The sequence below is a fragment of the Protomyctophum parallelum genome, assembly GCF_964188405.1.
Source record: "Protomyctophum parallelum genome assembly, chromosome: 15".
In the NCBI taxonomy this organism is placed as follows: Eukaryota; Metazoa; Chordata; class Actinopteri; order Myctophiformes; family Myctophidae; genus Protomyctophum; species Protomyctophum parallelum.
In genome coordinates, this window is record NC_139710.1 from 44,059,192 (window position 1) to 44,077,553 (window position 18,362).

Sequence of the window (18,362 nt, forward strand, 5' to 3'; positions counted from 1 at the left end):
GAACGTCCTGTGTAGTGGTGGTCCTACCTGTTTGGGGATCTGCAGAACGTCCTGTGTAGTGGTGGTAGCTCCTACCTGTTTGGGGATCTGCAGAACGTCCTGTGTAGTGGTGCTCCTACCTGTTTGGGGATCTGCAGAACGTCCTGTGTAGTGGTGCTCCTACCTGTTTGGGGATCTGCAGAAGGTCCTGTGTAGTGGTGGTAGCCAGGATGGCCCTGTTGCTCCCCGGGCTGAGCTGTAGGGACAGGGAGAGGCCAGTGACCAGCTGGACCCCCAACTCTGTAATGGTGACTTTGTCATCCACTACCCTGATGGTCTTCTTAGCCAGTATGACGTCAGAGAGTGGTGAAAACACCTACAAATGTCATAATCAGGGTTAGTTGGTGGTTGGGCATATCATATTCTCTTTATTGCAGACAGTGGACCCGCGTCGTTACCTGGATGGAGGTTGTCCCTAGGTCGCGTCCTGACAGGACTCTTCCGGCCTCTAGCCTGGCGACACGGGGGTCCTCCACTTTCATCAAGTAGCGCACTAGCCTTGTGACATCCACCTGCCAATCAGAGCCCAGGAAGTAGGCCTTGGGTTCCCGAGGATCGTCCTGCTCGGCTGTGAACTGTGTGAGCACGCGCACCAGTGCATGCTGAAACTGCAGCATGCAGCCCTTCCCCTTTCTGTCTTCCTCACTACTCCAGCCAGTCCTGGAATATGAACACAATACAGGTCATGGTTGTATGACAACACACACTCCAATCACTGCACCTTGTCTCTTTACTTTATTGGATCGAGTTATTGCAATGCATTAGGTAATGATATCACCCAAACCATCTTAGAGATATGTTGGAATGAAAATTGTTGGCAAGCTGAGCTGAGGAATGATCGTAAATAATTCCAGAATCATCTGTGTCGCGAGAGTGTCCTACCTCTTTGTGGTGCCTATAGGCATCCTCCAGCTCTTAATCTGACTCAGCTCGGAGTCAGACACCTCGATCTGTAGGGGCAGTTCTGGGGACCACACGTTGAGCTCCAGCTGTGCACTCAGGTAGCTGTAAGTGAAGTTCACCGTCATCCTCACCTTACCCTTTGTCTCCTTGCCGTTCACGAACACATAGTCACACCTGTCAGACACCTGTAAAACAGTAGAGATACAGAATGAAAAACATTATTTTATTTTGCTTGTGCTTCAGTATTGAAGGCTTGGATAAACTATATCAATCAAATGGGATACACTCCAGTCCAGTGGAATACGTGTTTATCTTATATCCGATGACATTAAAGGTATCAAGATATTCACATATTTGTCACAATGTTTAACAGATAGGCCATCTAAAACACAATAAATGGTGTCGCACTGCTCTTGCAGTTTGTGTGCCATAATGTCATCTAGCTGTAATAAACTACACAGGTGATCACCAGTTTGACGATTTAACAAGACACGGCATAGCCATTTTATGTTAATCAAAATATCATGAGGTGCAGTGTTGAACATTAATCCTTCACCACCAAGTACATTCATTACATTATAATTTCAAAGGTAACCTTGGCAAGTTTCAGTCACTGCTGAACGGTCTCATTTTCAGGGACTTTTTAAGACCCTGAAAATGTGATACGCTCTCAGGTTTTCCTTGGTCCTATCAACAGACACTACTTTAATGAATAGGATAATTTAGGCTGCATTTAAATTCAGTCACCAGCCACAGAGAGTGCACAGGGGAGTGGAGAAAAATGACTGTGACTTTGACGGACAGCCCAAGGATGAATGCAAATATACTGTTGTTCCCTTCCTGAACTAAGCAGTTAAGTTATAGAGAATGTGCTGTTTTCCGGTAATTACTTGTCAGATGATCCTGTACCATCATAGAATCTGCACAGTAAAATCCAGAGTTAAACTACTACTCTGTATTTTACTGTGTGTGTCAATCATTTAGCTTTCAAGACCAAAGTTTAAGCTTTTGAATGACCACATCATGGTGTCACCATGGCTGTTGCTAACTGCAGTGGCCTGGCCTCTTCTCTTGTGGATGATCCTATCCCTGACTTTCATCCCAACGGAGCAGACTATATGCAGCACACACAAATGGCTGTTAATGCTGAGTTATGGAGAAGTGCCTTTGCAAGCATGAAATTGTCGATCTATTTCCAGTGACGTCATCTGCAGTGCTTCTGTTTTGATATACAGTGAAGAGAGGGCATAGGCGACTGCTCAGCCATGCATCATTTTAGACCTTCTGCTCACCTCTGCTCAGCCTCAGCCTTTGCCACGATCTGTCTCATCATCCTACTCTCTGACAGAATCCCAGAACAGTGGTTCTCAAACTTTCTCATGTCAAATACCCCGAAATGATCATGTAATTGGCCGTATAACCCCATCTGAAAATATTTTGTGCCAGGGACCCCTGGCACGATTTTGGTCATTTTTGGTCATTGCAATTCGTTGTGAACTTGTAGATGGCTATTTGTTATAGCCTGATGTATAGTGTTAAAGTGGTGAAACGGATCTTGATGCTATATTAACTGATGTCGATGCTATAATAACACATTTTGTTGGGGACCCCCTGGGACCCCCTATAGGACCCCTGGGAGTTCTCAGACTCCACTTTGAAAACCACTGGCCTAGGGTGATTATCTTAGTTTGTTTTTTGTTTCATTTTTTTTAAGGTCCCAGTTTGATATGCATTAGACCACGTACCCACATTTGATAGGCCTACTTTTCTTTGTTTAATTTATTATCTTTTTTACAACGAGTAACACATTTGAGTAACAGAGATAAAATAGACTCAATGTAAAGGTGCTATAGAGCAGTGGGCGTGAGATTTACAAAAATATTTATATCAATTATTTTAAGCCTAGAATCAGGTCATCCAGGATCCTGGTGAGTCATGGCCATAAAAACCCTTGATTCTGTGAACATGTTTAAATGAAAAACACTAAACAAAGGGTATTTATTAAATGTAATATATCATAATTACATATTCAATTATATAGTTTTATGGTCATATGTCACCAGGATCCTGTATGGCTTGATTCTAGGCTTACAATAACTTATAAATACTTTTGTAAATCTCTATCGGAGAAATTAATTGGAGAGTTTTCAGTGGATCCAGCAAACCACGCCCACTAAATCTACACAAGAGTAAATGTGTCCCTGGAAAGGACAAAGAATAGGTAGATATTTAACTCACATCTTGAAACTTAAAGGTGTCTGCCCCCAAGTCTACACATTGAACCAAATGGAAATGTCGTGGTCCATTTGTACACTCTGAGTTACAGACCTGTAAGGGCCCATTGGTTTCTAACTATCAATCATTTAGCTACAGTAGGGACCACCTGGAACCCCCTCAATGACCACTGGGGGTGCTCAGACCCCACAGATCACATGACTATAGAGATAGGCCCTGGTGTACACCCGGTACAAAAATCAGCCTGCTGGTGGCGCTATAATAGGCCAATGTGAAAAGGGTGGCATTTGTTCCTCGGCCTAGTGGGAATGTGCGTGCAAGGCTTCACGGCAATCAGATTCATGATTAATCATGATTAATTTTGTTCAAAACGAGCCACTCCTGCAAACTTTTTATGCCAATCTTAGTAAAAAATCTGACAGATCTGTCTTGATGTGTATTGCAAAAACAACACTCGTACACATTTGAAAGGCCCTCCATGTCATACACGGTATGAAAGCCATTCCACCACTCCAGATTAAACTTTTGCAGCGACACATTATTAACATGGGTTGTGAGCTTGTAGCTATTTTCGGTGGGCGACACGACGCGCAACCAAGTATATCTCAAGCTTAAGGACGTCATTCTGTGAAGCGTCGATGAATCTACCCCATCTATGGCTGGCAGAGATGACAGTCAGTCACACCAACAGAGAAAACATCCCGGTCAAGCTGGTAGGCTAAGAAGATTAAAGGGATTCTTTTGTGACTGATGCTGAGAACTGGTCAGTGGTCAGCAAACACAAAGGTTATCTGAGAACAACAAAATACTAGTAGAGTGTAGAGTGAATGGATCATATAATAACACTCCTTGACATCCATTTTCTCTTAATAAATTAGACTTACATGGTTTTGAAAACCTTATCATAATGTAACGATTTCGTAATATTATTATTATTATAATAATGATAATAATAATAACAAAAAAATAATAATTTATACTGTATGTTACAAAGTGCTTGACATAAAAACGAATAAATAAATAAATAAAACTAGAAAAAGTGCCCTTCTGGGCACAGGTCTCCACCAGGAGGATAGGAATATTTAGGAGTAATATAAACATGTTTTTTGTTTGTTTGTTCCAATCTTTGCCAATCAGGATGGAATATGGGAAATGGTGCAGATCCGTGTTGATGGCACGCATGCACAATCCACCTGTTGGTGGCGCTATAACAGGGCAATGTGAAATGGGTGGGCTATATTCCTCAGCCTAGTAGGAAAGTGCGTGAAAGATTTCACGTGAAATTGCACGCTGCGTTCATGATTTGAGGTTTTTTGTTCAAAACAGGCCAATCCTGCAAAATTTGAAAGCCAATGTTAGCCAATTAGGATGGAATATGAAATATCAGACACATCCGTCTTGAGCACATGACTATGGAGATACTGTGTAACGATTTGCGGGATTTTTGGACAAAATCTGTAGGTGTACTGTGCAAAAACTTGTTTTGCACAAAGCGGCCTCCTGGTGGCGCTATAACAGGCCGTTCTGGAAATCTTGGGGCAGAGGTTCATCGTTGGCATCCAGGGAGTGTGTGTGCAAAATGTGGCATCGACCGGGTTAACGGTGGCCGAGATTAGCTTGTCACGGACGGACACACGGACACACGGACACACGGACACACGGACACACGGACGGACGGAGTGCAAAACATACTCTCTCCCCATGCCTTCGGCCTGGTGGAGACAATAAAACAAGTCAAAACATGATGACATGTTTAAAAAAAAGAGTGAAATCAACTTGAAAGCACTCGGGTGAGGCACCACGGAGACTATAAGGCAGAATCCTCTGCGGCGCCTCTGGCTTGGCCAGGCATCCATCCTGAGCTACAAAGAGGAGTCTTTGTAGAGTCTTTGTAGCTGCACCAGGGACTCCTCAGGGCTGACTGTCAGCGGGGGTGCTGAACTGAGCCCAATAGGGTACCGTATTCCACCTCACACGTGAGGATCCTCATTGGCAGGTGAAAAGAAGCAGCAGGCGATTCCATGGCATGTGTGTCAGAGGAGGCGTAACATCCCTGCGTGATTTCTGTCTACGTCCGAGCATAGACATGGTAACGCCCCGTCTGCCTCTGATTGGCCTACCGACACAGTGTCTCCGAGGTGGAATACATGCTGGATAGTCTGCTGCGCGAGGTTATTCCGTGGTGGGAAATAAGTAAATAATTCAAGTACGATATAGCTACAAGAGAATGACAGCTTGGCATGCGCGACAGCAACTTTTATTTTTGTAGAAGAGGTCAACTAATATTGTTTATGCCGTTGGACTGTTTATTTGTATACATGTGTGAACTTTAAACATTATTGTACTGTAATTATTAGTATAATAGTATTAGTTTAGTGTTAGTTTAGATTAATACACGATAAACACTTATTTTAATTTAGAACACAGCCAAATCAAATCGTGTTCAATCAATTATTCAATCAAAGCAAACGGCACAAATAATATTAGTTTGCCTCTTCTACAAAAAGTTTCAAATTACTGTTGCGTGTTGTTATTCTCTTGGCACCATTTCATTTAGGGTATATGATCCTGTCGGCAGTGGATGATATCGTTACGTCATGTTGTAGTATTGTTTTGTAGTCGACAGGCAGGAACAACAGACGGCAACGTCCTTTTCCCTCAAACTGATTTTTCTCAATAAAAGCTACAGGCTACGAGAGCTTTTATTGAGAAAAATCGGTTTGAGGGAAAAGGAAGTTGCCGCCTGTTGTTCCTGCCCGTCGACTACAAAACAATACTACAACATGACGTAACGATATCATCCGCTCCCGACAGGATCATACAGACCTTTGAAACAGAGACCAGGCTTTCCTCCGAGGTGGTGGAAAGCCTGGTGAGTTAACTAGGCTTAACTAGGTACAGACTCAGTGAGCACAGTCTCGCGATCGAGAAAGGCCGTCATAGGCAGACGTGTATCCCGAGAGAAGACAGACTATGCACTCACTGCACACAAAATGAAGTGGAAACCGAGCTACACTTCCTAACCATCTGTCCATTGTACCAAGACATCAGAGACACATACTTCCCACTGATTACAACCACACACAGAGATTTTGAAAGCATGACCAATGACAAAAAATTCCCATATCTGCTGGGCGAAGTACAACAATGTGCAAACACAGCAGCAAGATTTGTGAGTTGCTGTGATAGGAGAAGGATATCAAATGGAACACAACCACCCTAAAGACTAAGCATTGTGTATATTCCTGCACTATACCTGCATCGAGTGACCTGGATACATAGAATTTGATCTATTGAAGATTCTGACCTTCAAATGTACATAATTTTTGTATTGATTGTATTGCTGTATTGTTGTATTGTTCTTTCTGCTTTGGCAATGTAAACTTATGTTTTCTCATGCCAATAAAGCCCTTTGAATTGAATTGAATTGAGTTAACCACGGAGTAGCCTTGCATCTCGGAGGACAGGCAAGACGGGCAGTGTCGGTAGGCCAATCAGAGGCAGGCGGGCGTTACCATGTCTATGCTCGGACCTAGAAAGAAATCACACAACAGCCCTATGACCAACCAGTCAGGAAGACCCAGCAGTGACAAGACTGCACAAGTATGTGGGGAATTTGGGAATTGGCATAGCGACTAAATTGGGAGAAAAATGGGGGGGGGGGGGGGGGGCATCTATTTGTTTTTTTCTTTTCTTTTTTCCTGGACATTTCAACTTGACAACAGGCGTGTGAAAGCCTAAGGAGTGGTTTAACAGGAAAATATCAATTAAGAGAGCTGCTTCTCACAAACCTTGGATAAATACATTCAAGCCCTTTGACATCAGGAGCCACTGGTCTTTGCTTCCCCTTGCTTTCAAATCCATCAGTAAATACAGCTCAGCTGTCCTCATAGGTTCACAGAAAAAACAGGGCAATGTTAGTGGATGGAGGCAGTGATGTACTGTATGAACATTGAGGTCAGGTCTGGCAAGTGGGTCAGCTCAATATCTGACGATTGTAGTGGGTATGGTTGATGGGAAAGGTCACTGGTGCGCACTCAGTTTGTTTCACTGTTTGGGGGGAAAAGGAGGGGGAGGAGAGTTGACTTTGGTACAACTTCTTTGCCCTGTAGCAGCCAACTACCCCCCCTCAGGAGCATTCTGTTATTTTTATACCGAATTTACTCTTATTATAGTGACAGTAATACGACGAGGTATAAGTTAGGTTTAATGCCTCAGCAACAAAGTAACTAAGTACATTTACTAAAGTGCTGTACTTCGGCTATTTTCAAAAGATTGTTTCATACATTTGAACTTGTGAAATGCGACATTCTGCACAATGAGCCTACTTTTACTTTAGCTACTTTAAGTATATTTTGATGTCTTGTATGTACTTTCAATGAAGTACATTTTGAACACGGGTCTGTACTAGACTTGTAACAGAGTATATATACATTGCTGTATGTACTTTATTACTTTATTACTTAAGTAAAACGTTTCCAGCACTGCTGTTGTGTGACGTGCTGCTCAACAATAGTGTTTTTGTTTTTGTATAGCAACAAATCTTTGTCGCTGGAGCATAAATCAGCCTTTAGGGCTGGACTGACTGCACACAGACATCCAGAATTCCACCATTTACAGGTGGCTAAAGCAATTTTGTCTTTCCACTTCTTAGTGATTGGACATTTGGTCACAGTTCTGTGAAGCACAAACTGTGATATCTCAGAGGTTTGCAAAGGATGCAGTTGAGATTAAATCCAAACTAGTGTTTAGATGTTTGCAGACACTATGTTTGACAGCAACATGCTATTACCAATTTATTGTCCAAGAGCAAAGCGCATGATCTTGTGAAATAGTTTACCATTGATATCAGTGGATTTAAATAGATTGACAAATGCTAATGCAAACTGCAGAGTTGTTCACAGTAATGAGCAGTATCTGGGGAACATCTGGGAACCCATCTGCAAAAAAAGATTCCACTGCGGAGACGCTGAAAAGTGACGCTATAATAGGTTTATGTGTAAAGTGTAAACCCCGGCAGGACCTGTACTAAATCCTACCTTGAGGACATCTTCATCAGAAGAGCTGCAGTCTGTGTAGTCAGACACGTCAGTGACTGCTCCATCCTCCTCCACTGCTACTGTCCTCACAGGCACCACTACCCTCTTCCCAGTTAGTACAGCTGTGTTTAGAATCTCTGTGTCCTGCAGAGAGACCAAGAGAATCAGGAATAGTAAATGAAATTCCGAGGAAAGGCCGAGGGTGATGAAAATTACTTACTGTGTAATTACATGTTACATATTTACATTTTAGGCGTCTGACCTATACAATATCAGTTTCATGCCATGGCGTGGGTTTGCATTCAGCGAGTGAGAGATCAGCACTAGAATTAGCTGAAATGCAGAGAATGCCAATTTTACAGTAATTAAACCTTCCCAATGCCACACGTTTCAGTGTCCTTAGATTCATGTATATTTATGAAGCACTTAGTAAAGAAATACAAGCCAAGCAGAAAATGCTTTTTTAAGATAGGAAAAATATCAGATGCAAAAGGAGTGCAAGTACGGAAAAAGGACCAGGGAATGCGACATGTTTCCTGTAGAGATTTTTGGTGAATGAGTCCCAACTGGAGTGGAAGGTAATTCAGCCGTCTGTGAGCTAGCAGGTATGACATGATACTGACCACCATTATACTGACGTGATACTACTGACCATGACCAACCATGATACTGACGTGATACTACTGACTAGTGATGCGCGGGCTGGCTTTTTTTCATAACCCGCCCGTCCTGCCACAGGAGCCAGCCCGCACCAATCCGCCCCGCAAAACAATATATTAATCAACGACCCGCCCGCCCCGCGCCCCGCAAAAATAAAAAGTAGCCTACCAACTGGCTTTTCAACACGCAGTCCAGTTTAGAGAGAGAGAGAGGGGAGGGGGGACTGGGATATTAACACATCAATTTACATCTGTGCAGCATTTTGTTCATAATGTTGGCTTGGCTACTGACAGCAGATGGAGGAGACCTCAAAACAATAAAATAAGCAAATAAATATTTGTAGGCTAAAACCTCATATACCGGGTGCGAGAAAGAGAGAGCCATTGTGTGATCATGATACTGACCATGACACTATACTACTGACCATGACTACGTTAGCCATGAATGATACTGACGTGATACTACTGACCATCCATGACTAACCATGATACTGACCATAATACTGACATGACACTGACCATGATACTGACATGACACTGACCATGATACCGACATGACACTGACCATGATTATGGTAACCATGATACTGAGATCTTTCGTCAATATATAGTCTGTCTCTATAGTAGTGGTTACACAACTACAGCCATGGTCTTTGACAAGAGACTAAGGTATGTATAATGATCAAATATCAACTAATCAATAATTAAGACATCTGATTTCTCTCTCTCTCTCTCTCTCTCTCTCTCTCTCTGCGTGCATGCATGTGTTTAAGTGCAGCATGCATTGCACAGAGAGCAGTAGTCTAATTACACATGAAAATAGACAGGTGGCTTGAATTGAAAGGCATAACAAATAACCAGATGGTAAACTTGCATTTCTATGTAAACACAGCTATTTAATCAAACACATGCTTCACTATCCCTTTTCCACAGAATACCTAGAATTGACAGGAGATATTGAACATTGAATTATGCATTTAGGAATGAGTCACTTCTCTCCAAAGAAGGTTATAGCTTTGAAGATGTAGCTAAAATAGGGAGAGCAGTGTCTGTCATTAGGAGGTGTGCCTATTTCCTGACAGACCACTCAACCAGGCAGGTTTTACAAGCAATGGCTTTGTCTCATCTTGACTATTGTTTGGTGGGGTGGTCAAGTGCAACAAAAAGAGATTTGCACAAGCTTCAAATTGTACAAAACAAAGCTGCATATCAGCTCTTCACTGTTCAGACATTCAGGGTGAGTGTTGAGGCCATGCATGATGTTATCTCCCGACAAAAAATGGAGGACAGATTTTTAAGCAATCTCCTAGTCTTCTTTTGAAATGTTTGTACTTGGAATGTAAGTGGTGCAGGGGTAAAGTTCCTGCCCAAAACGATTGCTATGGCTGTCTCTTCCACACAGCACCTGAACTGACACGCACACACACGGGAGAGAGTTATATTAGAGTGACAGAGAGAGAAGGAGAGAAGAACAGAGATAGGCACTGTTCAGTTCAAGCCCATGTGTAATTAACATCAGCATACAGAGTACATTTATAAATGTATCAAGTATCAACCTATACTGCGCAGTGTGCACCATGCAAGTGTGAAGTTGTGCCTCATGCCGAAGGTTATGTAACCACTGTTCCTACGGTAGCAAGTTTACACATTATAGCTATAATTGACCACATGATCAAATATTAGACTGTCTCGTGCACAGGACACAGACAGACACAGATGTTCACAGAGTTTTGATATTTGTGCATCAGACAGTGTAAGTATTATTGGGGCATGTCTCCTGGCAGAGATTTGTACTCCAGTGATCGCAACTGTCTTGTTGTTTTTCTGCCCACCTTTGAAATCAAAATCCCCACTGGTACTATGTAGCAGATATCTCTGCCCATTATAATATGCAGCAGCAGCCGTTTCAGTACTTCATTCATGAAGGCTAAATAGTGATCAGACCGAGCTAATGTTCCCCCTGGCTCACCATCAAATAGCCTCATGTTTGGCCTTCAGCCTGAGGTCAGCCTCCAGTCGCCAGGAGAGATGAACCATGTCAAATTTATATCACAAATCAAACTAGCGCGGTCTCATTCCAAGCTATACTGTAATGGAAATGCAGCACGCAGCACTGCTCCTGGCACACAGCCAGTAGCTTATCAACTGAGATACTGTATATAGTCGTCATGTAAATGATTACATATAAACATTTGTTGCATCAATATATGATCAAAGTTACTCAAATTCAAAGCTGGTCTGCACAAAACATTGTTAGCTTTATGAAGTATTTGAAACAGTATGGTTGTTGTTATAGGGGAAAATGTTCACAAAAATGTTCTAAGAATTTAAAAAATGTAGACATTTTCACTAATAGCAAAAATAGCTGAACTACAAGCTTGTGGACACACCTTTTGCTTTACTCATACAATGTTGCGGCTGCCCTAAATCGGAAGATATTATTTGATCAGTCAGATTTCTCAGATTCCATTCCAATTGGTGCTGTAAGAAAACATGGGTGACCACATAAAACATGGCAGAATGGAACGGAACAAAATAGAACAGAGGCATCAGCAATCTGACAGTTGACAACACAAGGTCAATTTCCCTACCTCAAAATAGAACCCATTTACCAAATAATCCTAATGATCAGCCTTCAGTGTGTTAAGATACCAGACAGGAATCACAACAAAGTGCATTTTAATTATACATTCATATGCAACGACTCAAAGGATGAAATTAAAGCATATAATATTATTGGAAACATTTCCTCCCCCACTTCAATACAGACACAGATGTTATTAATAGTTGGTATATGATGCTGCTGATCTGGCTGTATACTCACCATTACGAGAGGGGCCAGGCCTACAAAGTCTCTCTGGGTTGTATAGATCCTCATGGGTCCTTCTGTCTTCACTCCATCCTTGGATCCGGGAGGTAGCTCCAGCTTCCATACGATCACCTGGCTGTCAAGAGGACTGCTCAACTCGGCCACCTCAAAATCCATCTGAAGCACCTCCAGCAGACTGCCGTCAAGCCTGGTGGTGAGCAGCATAATAGCGGGTTACAAAACAAATACTGGTATTTTAACTACACAGGTAAAACCTGGTATTTCACTCAACAGTACTGTGCTTTCAGTACTATGCATGTATATGCTTGGAAATGTACCATAATGTAAATATCAGTACTGATATACTGTCACTTTCCTTTCTTTTTTTAAATAGATTTTTAACTTAGAGTGTACAGTAGACACTCGGGGACTCGAACCCACGACATGCTGTATCAGCAGCCTAGGTGCCCGGATGTCTATGCCAGCCGTCCAGGCCAATATACATGTGACGTACATAAATAATGTACATTATATGTTCCGAAAAATAGGAACAGATTTTTCTGCCTGCCATTTGAATGAGATGGTACTACATGTAGTTGACCTTGAGGCGGGGAGATTAGGTTATTTTGTGAGGAAGGAACATGCAATCTCAGTGGTGACAAAAATGGAGCTGAACTGTGCCATGTTGGTTTGGTTCCTGTTGACAACAGATGCCTGGGGCGATGCAAGCAGCCGGCATGCATTAAACAAATAGGCCACTCAGTGACAATACCTCGATTTTATGATTCTATTGATGCAACATAAAAATCCAGAGATACCCAGGACACACTGCCACTAACTACATGGTGGAAGGCCATGTCTGTACTGTCTATTGTTATATTGTTGTTATATTGTTATAATATTGTGCTTACAATGTACAGTATCCAGCCAGCAAATCCCTTAAAATATCATACTATGTTAGTCTGTTATTATTTTAGGTTGGGAATTCACTGTTCAGTTACTTCCACTTTCATGCACTGCCATTAACTAGAGTTTAACTAGAGGTTCGGGCCGCGTACATCTAGAGTTAGAGCCACTATGCAGCACACACTTACATGCATGTCTGCATCGGTCAAGTTAGTGTCGACGTGTCCTTGAGCAAGACTCTGAACCCCTACTGAACCCCTAATTTCTCCCGATGTGCAGGTTGGTGCCTTGCATCACACTACCTAATAATTATTCATATTGTAGGGCAAAACAGAGATTTTACATAATTAAATAATCTCAACATATTGCAATGAGATAAAGACTACAACATAATGGTCTTCTGGTCAAGTATCAAAACATGACATGTTCATTTCCGATAAGCATGTACATATCCCTTTTAAGCATGCATTAACACAGATATTCCCATTTTAATCTGATCCGATGAATTGGGGGGTGAGTGGGTGACACACGGTCATTCTAGTGAAGACAGCAGGAGAATTGTGCTTACACAGCTGGCTTATGGCCAGCACTCTATCTATAAGTGGCAGCATTGTGTCTGAAGATCCAAAGCAAGCTGTTGTGACAGAGAATAAAAAGGTTTTAATGTACACTACAGTCAGATATACAGCTATAATTCTTAGTGCTTTAGTATTGCTAGGACCAGAGAGACAAAACACACATGAAACACCCTCTGAGTCTGTAACCAATTAAACCCTATGGACCAGGGTCCCCACAGGATCTGTACTTGGCACCCTCCTTTTTATAGCGTGGCTGTGAGATCAACGGAAAGCCACGCCATTATTTGGACCCAAGTCTCTTGTAGCAGAGTCCCAAATCTCTAACGAAAATAGTCAATCTATCCGGCTATTTTATTTTTTTATTTTCACACATTGTCTGATGGGTATTGTCTGGAATAGGTATGCTAGGTAATTCTGTGACATACTGTATTTGTCTAACTGCCTTTGAGAAAAATAATATGCTACCAAAAAGTGGCTTTGGCAAGCAATGTCTTAATCCTCAGTGAACGGTGAAAACAACTGTCTGTGCATCCATTGCCTTTTGATGTTTTATTAGTCAACTTTATCCATCCATCCATGATCCATCTTCAACCGCTTATCCGTAGTCAACTTTAGTCCCTCAAAAATGTTTCAGCTGAAATAGGCAACAACTTTATAATTATTTTTTCACATTTTCAGGAGTGTAGTGTACTGTGATGAGTGACCCAGTTATTTAGGCTTATCCTTGCAATGATGCAAGAATAAGATTCATGTTCACCGTCTTAAAGAAGTGAACATAAATGTTTTACTTTCTGTAACCTACAAAGATGTTGTTTAGTGCCACTGAGCAAAGGCTTTATATAATACATTTAGGACCTCAAATCAGCTCAGTTCAGCTGTTCTATATAAGGTATGTTATTTCTTCCATCTAATGATTTCCCAACGGCACAAGCAACACTGGAGTTACTATCCTATTTACACTTGTTTTGCGACCAACTTTAGATTTTTGCTTACATTTAGAGCTCAAATTTGGGACAATTATACTATTCAAATAAAAAGTGCATATTAAACTATTGTATGCTAACAGTTCTGGTATAACTGCTTCTTTATTATGGAGAATCCTATCGTTCCACTGTGCTCATTCTGTTGGTAAAATAGACTGGCAATACAAATTTCTCCTGTGAATAGTATACGGTACTTCTCTGGCAGAAAAAGCTGACTATCGTTCAGCAGAAAGAGCATTTTATTAGCAGCACACTATGTTTTAAGTATTAACTTAAAACCTATATACATAGGGTCCCCCAAGGGTCTATATGTCTTTCCCAAAAATAACCAATCTACAAGCTCACAACACGCCACGACAAGTTGTGAGCTTGGAGTCTGCTATTTTTTACCCAGAATAGGGACGCTAGCTAGGGCTCATGTGGTTAAATCTGCAACAAATGTACCTTGTCTTGATAAAAATCATGGTGCTATTATAGTTACATGTGACTATACAGACTTTTGCCTGTGGAGTATACCAGGGACAGTGACTTGGGCTTTTTCTTTTGCTCTTCCTCATGGGCCTACCTTCGGATTATACCAGTGCCAGTTTACTTTATGTGGATTATGCGGTTGACCCGAGCTGAGACTTTGCACCTTAATCCCATGTACAGCGCGGGGACTTTTGGTTTTGTGTTTTTCTCGCACCTTAACCAACGTCCATGTCTACATTCTACAGCAGCACCATCGAGAATGTTCTGACGAGTTGCACCACTGCCTGGTTCGGGAACTGCACCGGAACGCAAAGCACTGCAGAGAGTGGTGCGTATAGTGCAGCGCATCGTGGGAGGAGTCGAGGGGAGCTTCCCCCCTCCAGGAAATAAACGAGAGATGTTGTGTGACTAAAGTATCATCAAGTCAAAGATAGTAGAGAGATGGAAAATGGTATACTGTAGTGACAGTGTACACACCAGCGTCACTGACAAGCCAACCTACGAACTACAGACTGGCAGGGATGTAGCGTATACCTGTAGGCAGGAAGATGGCGACCAAATAAGCCCAAATCCTACCGAATGTGTCACTATGCCCTCCCCCTATAGAACAGACACATGCCTTTTTCCAGGTGTGGGGGTCTTCCTCTGACATATCACAGAGATGGTTCCATCTGCTGCCATATCCAGTGTGATGTCCCACTGCAATGAGTTGCTGGCCCTCGCTGTGCGAAAGGTCACACCTTTCTTCACTGTTGCTCTGTGAAAAAGTCAAGAAGGAAAAAGGTCAGAAAACAGTACAACGGTAAAATGCCATGTGTTCAATGTAAACCAGTTTCAGATCAATGTTTATTATTTTCACTGTTAGTGAACAACTAAACAAGTATACATGTATTGGAGTTACAATAAAGGGGAGGTGTCCAAAGGCGTCCTGTGGCACTGAGTGAGTTTGAGAATGTGAGTTACACTGATATGTTAGAATTCAAATGATGTTTACTGACTGCTAACTTCAATGTGACATTACCTTGTTAGCCTTGTTATCACCACCAGGACATATCAAACAAAACAGAAGATTTACTAACTTACGGCAAACAGATTGGTCTCAACATCAACACAGACAAGACTAAACTGATTAAGTTAAACCCCAAATCTGTCCAACCTTCATCATCATTAACAATAGTGTGGAGCAGGTTCAGGAATTCACCTACAGTGTCTGGTCAGTAAGTTAACAACAGACAGAGATTCAGGGGCAGATGTTCAGAGTTGGATCTCTAAGGCAAGGGGAGATTTTGCCATATTGAAGACCATATGGAGATCATCAAAGATCAGCACAAAAATTAAGTTTCAAGAGCAATGTCCTTGGGGTTCTCCTGTATGGGGCAGAGTCGTGGAAAGTTACACAGGCCATCTGTCACAAGCTGGACATGTTTCAGACAAGATGTCTTAGGAGGATACTGAGGATATTTTGCCCACAACAGTCTGCAACTAGACAAAGTGCCAATCGGCACAGGTCTCCACCAGGGCAGGTCAGGTTGTGGCCTCATGGTGGCGCTATAACAGGCTGTTGAGGAAGATTTGGGCCGGAGGTTCGTGTTGGAGGGATGCAGGTACAATGTTTTTCCATGTGTGCATACACAGTGTTGGCAAAATATTACTTTAACACTAATATACTACTTATTACTTATTACTTTTTAAAAAAGTAATAAAGTTACACTACTTATTACTCCCTGAGAAAAGTAACTAGTTACTTATTACTTTACTTATTACTTTTTCTCTCGCCCCCAGTAATTGCATATTTTGTCACCAAAAGTCTTACTTTGCATTTTCAACATTAGCAGTCCCCCCTCCCCTATTCTGCAGTGTTTATTTAACTCATGATGATGGATCCATTTGTACACATAGATTATAAGTAGATTTCGACGTGGAATATAGCTTCTTCCGTATGCACAACTTGCAGCGGACAATAATGTTTATCTCGTCTTGATCACGGACATACTAAAAATAATGCGAATACTTCCAAGTATTGAATGTTATAACGCTTTGTTGTGCCGGTGTCTCTGTCTCCTCCATGCTTAGTTTGTTTACGTCTCTTCTCTCTAACAGTGCAGTCTAACGAGTTACACACACTAGTTTAGGTTGTTGTTCCGTGTTCCAGACGGTTTAAGGCCCGCCCTTCTGCATCCGATACTTCACACATACGTACCGACGAGTGTGCATCTTTTCCGTATCCGCTCTAGAGTCTAGATCTAGAGCGGATCAGCAGTCTGCAAAGCAACTTGACTTCAACCCAGTCTACCATTATAAATAAACACTCAAACCCACAGTTCCACCAAGGCTCGTGAAAATAGTAATAATATTACTTTTGAAAAAAAGTAAATGTAATATTATTACTCAAAATGTTAAAGTAACTAGTTAAGTTACATATTACTGGAAAAAAGTAATAATATTACTGAAAGTAGTATATTACTTAAGTTACTTGCCAACACTGTGCATACATAAGTTGTATACAGATCGATGCAGTTATAGCTAAAAACAGGAATTGGCCTGTTATAGCGCCACCGTGAGGCTGATTTTGAGGAAAAAATTGTGGCATGTCGTCCTCGGCCTAGTGAAAATGTGCGTGTATAATTTAACGGAAATTGCACACTGTGTTTGTGATTTGTGGCCTTTTTTCGAAATGGACGAATCGTGTGAGCTTTGGAAGCCAATCTTAGCCAATAAGGATGGAAGATGGGAAATGGTGGCGCTCCGTGTTGATCACATGACTATGGAGATAGTGTATACCGATTTGCGTGAAATTTGGATAAAATCTGAAGGAGTAATAATAGAAAATGTGTTTTACATATGTCGGCCTCCTGGTGGCGCTATAAAGAGCAGATGTGAAAAATTCCAGGCAAAGGTTTTTCCTTGGCCTCTAGGGAGTTGGCATACAAAGTTATCCACAGATCCGTGCAGGTAGAGGTAAAAACACTTTTCGGCCAGTTATAGCGCTACCTTGAGTCTGAGTTGAAATTGTTCATGTGGAATTTCGTCCTCGGCCTAGTGGGAATGTGGGTGCACAATTTCACGGAAATCACGCGATGTGTTCATGATTTGCAGCATTTTGTTTGAAACTGAGCACTCCTGTGAACTTTGGAAGCCAATCTTAACCAATCAGGATGGAGTCTGAGAAATCTGAAAGACCGGTTTCGTTGAATGGCTCTAGAGAGACTGTGTACCAATTTGCGTGATGTTTGGACAAAATCTGTAGGTGTACTGTGCAAAAACTTTTTTTGCACAAAGCGGCCTCCTGGTGGCGCTATAACAGGCCGTTCTGGAAAGTTTGGGGCAGAGGTTCATCGTTGGCATCCAGGGAGTGTGTGTGCAAAATGTGGCATCGACCGGGTTAACGGTGGCCGAGATTAGCTGCTCACGGACACACGGACGGACGGACGGACACACGGACGGACACACACACGGACGGACACACGGACGGAGGGACGGAGTGCAAAACATACTCTCCCCACATGCCTTCGGCCTGGTGGAGACAATGAAGACTTAGAACAGGCCTGACCCCACTGTCTAGTCTAGTGCCATCGAGCTCAGAAGGTGTATGTGGATTGGACATATGTGCAGAACGAACCCAGGTGCCCTCCCAAGGGTAGCCATGAGATGGAGATGGGGAAGAGAAAAGGAGGCAGACCCAAAGAGACATGCATGGACAAGATCTGTGAAGTGGAGAAGGAAATTAAATAACTTGGATA

At 42.1% G+C, this 18,362-nt stretch overlaps 1 protein-coding gene across 1 annotated transcript in view; it reads right to left on the minus strand.

Moving 5' to 3' along the window:
- Positions 1–18,362, minus strand: part of LOC310872448 (transmembrane protein 132D) — a gene marked incomplete at both ends in the record, with an annotated part of 38,411 nt that overhangs the window by 2,623 nt on the left and 17,426 nt on the right. Inside the window, 6 exons of the mRNA XM_083784341.1 lie at positions 164–355; positions 438–699; positions 922–1,127; positions 8,217–8,360; positions 11,700–11,892; positions 15,242–15,379. Of these exons, the coding sequence (XP_083640467.1) occupies positions 164–355; positions 438–699; positions 922–1,127; positions 8,217–8,360; positions 11,700–11,892; positions 15,242–15,379 (1,135 nt within the window). The remainder of the gene's footprint in view (positions 1–163; positions 356–437; positions 700–921; positions 1,128–8,216; positions 8,361–11,699; positions 11,893–15,241; positions 15,380–18,362) is intronic.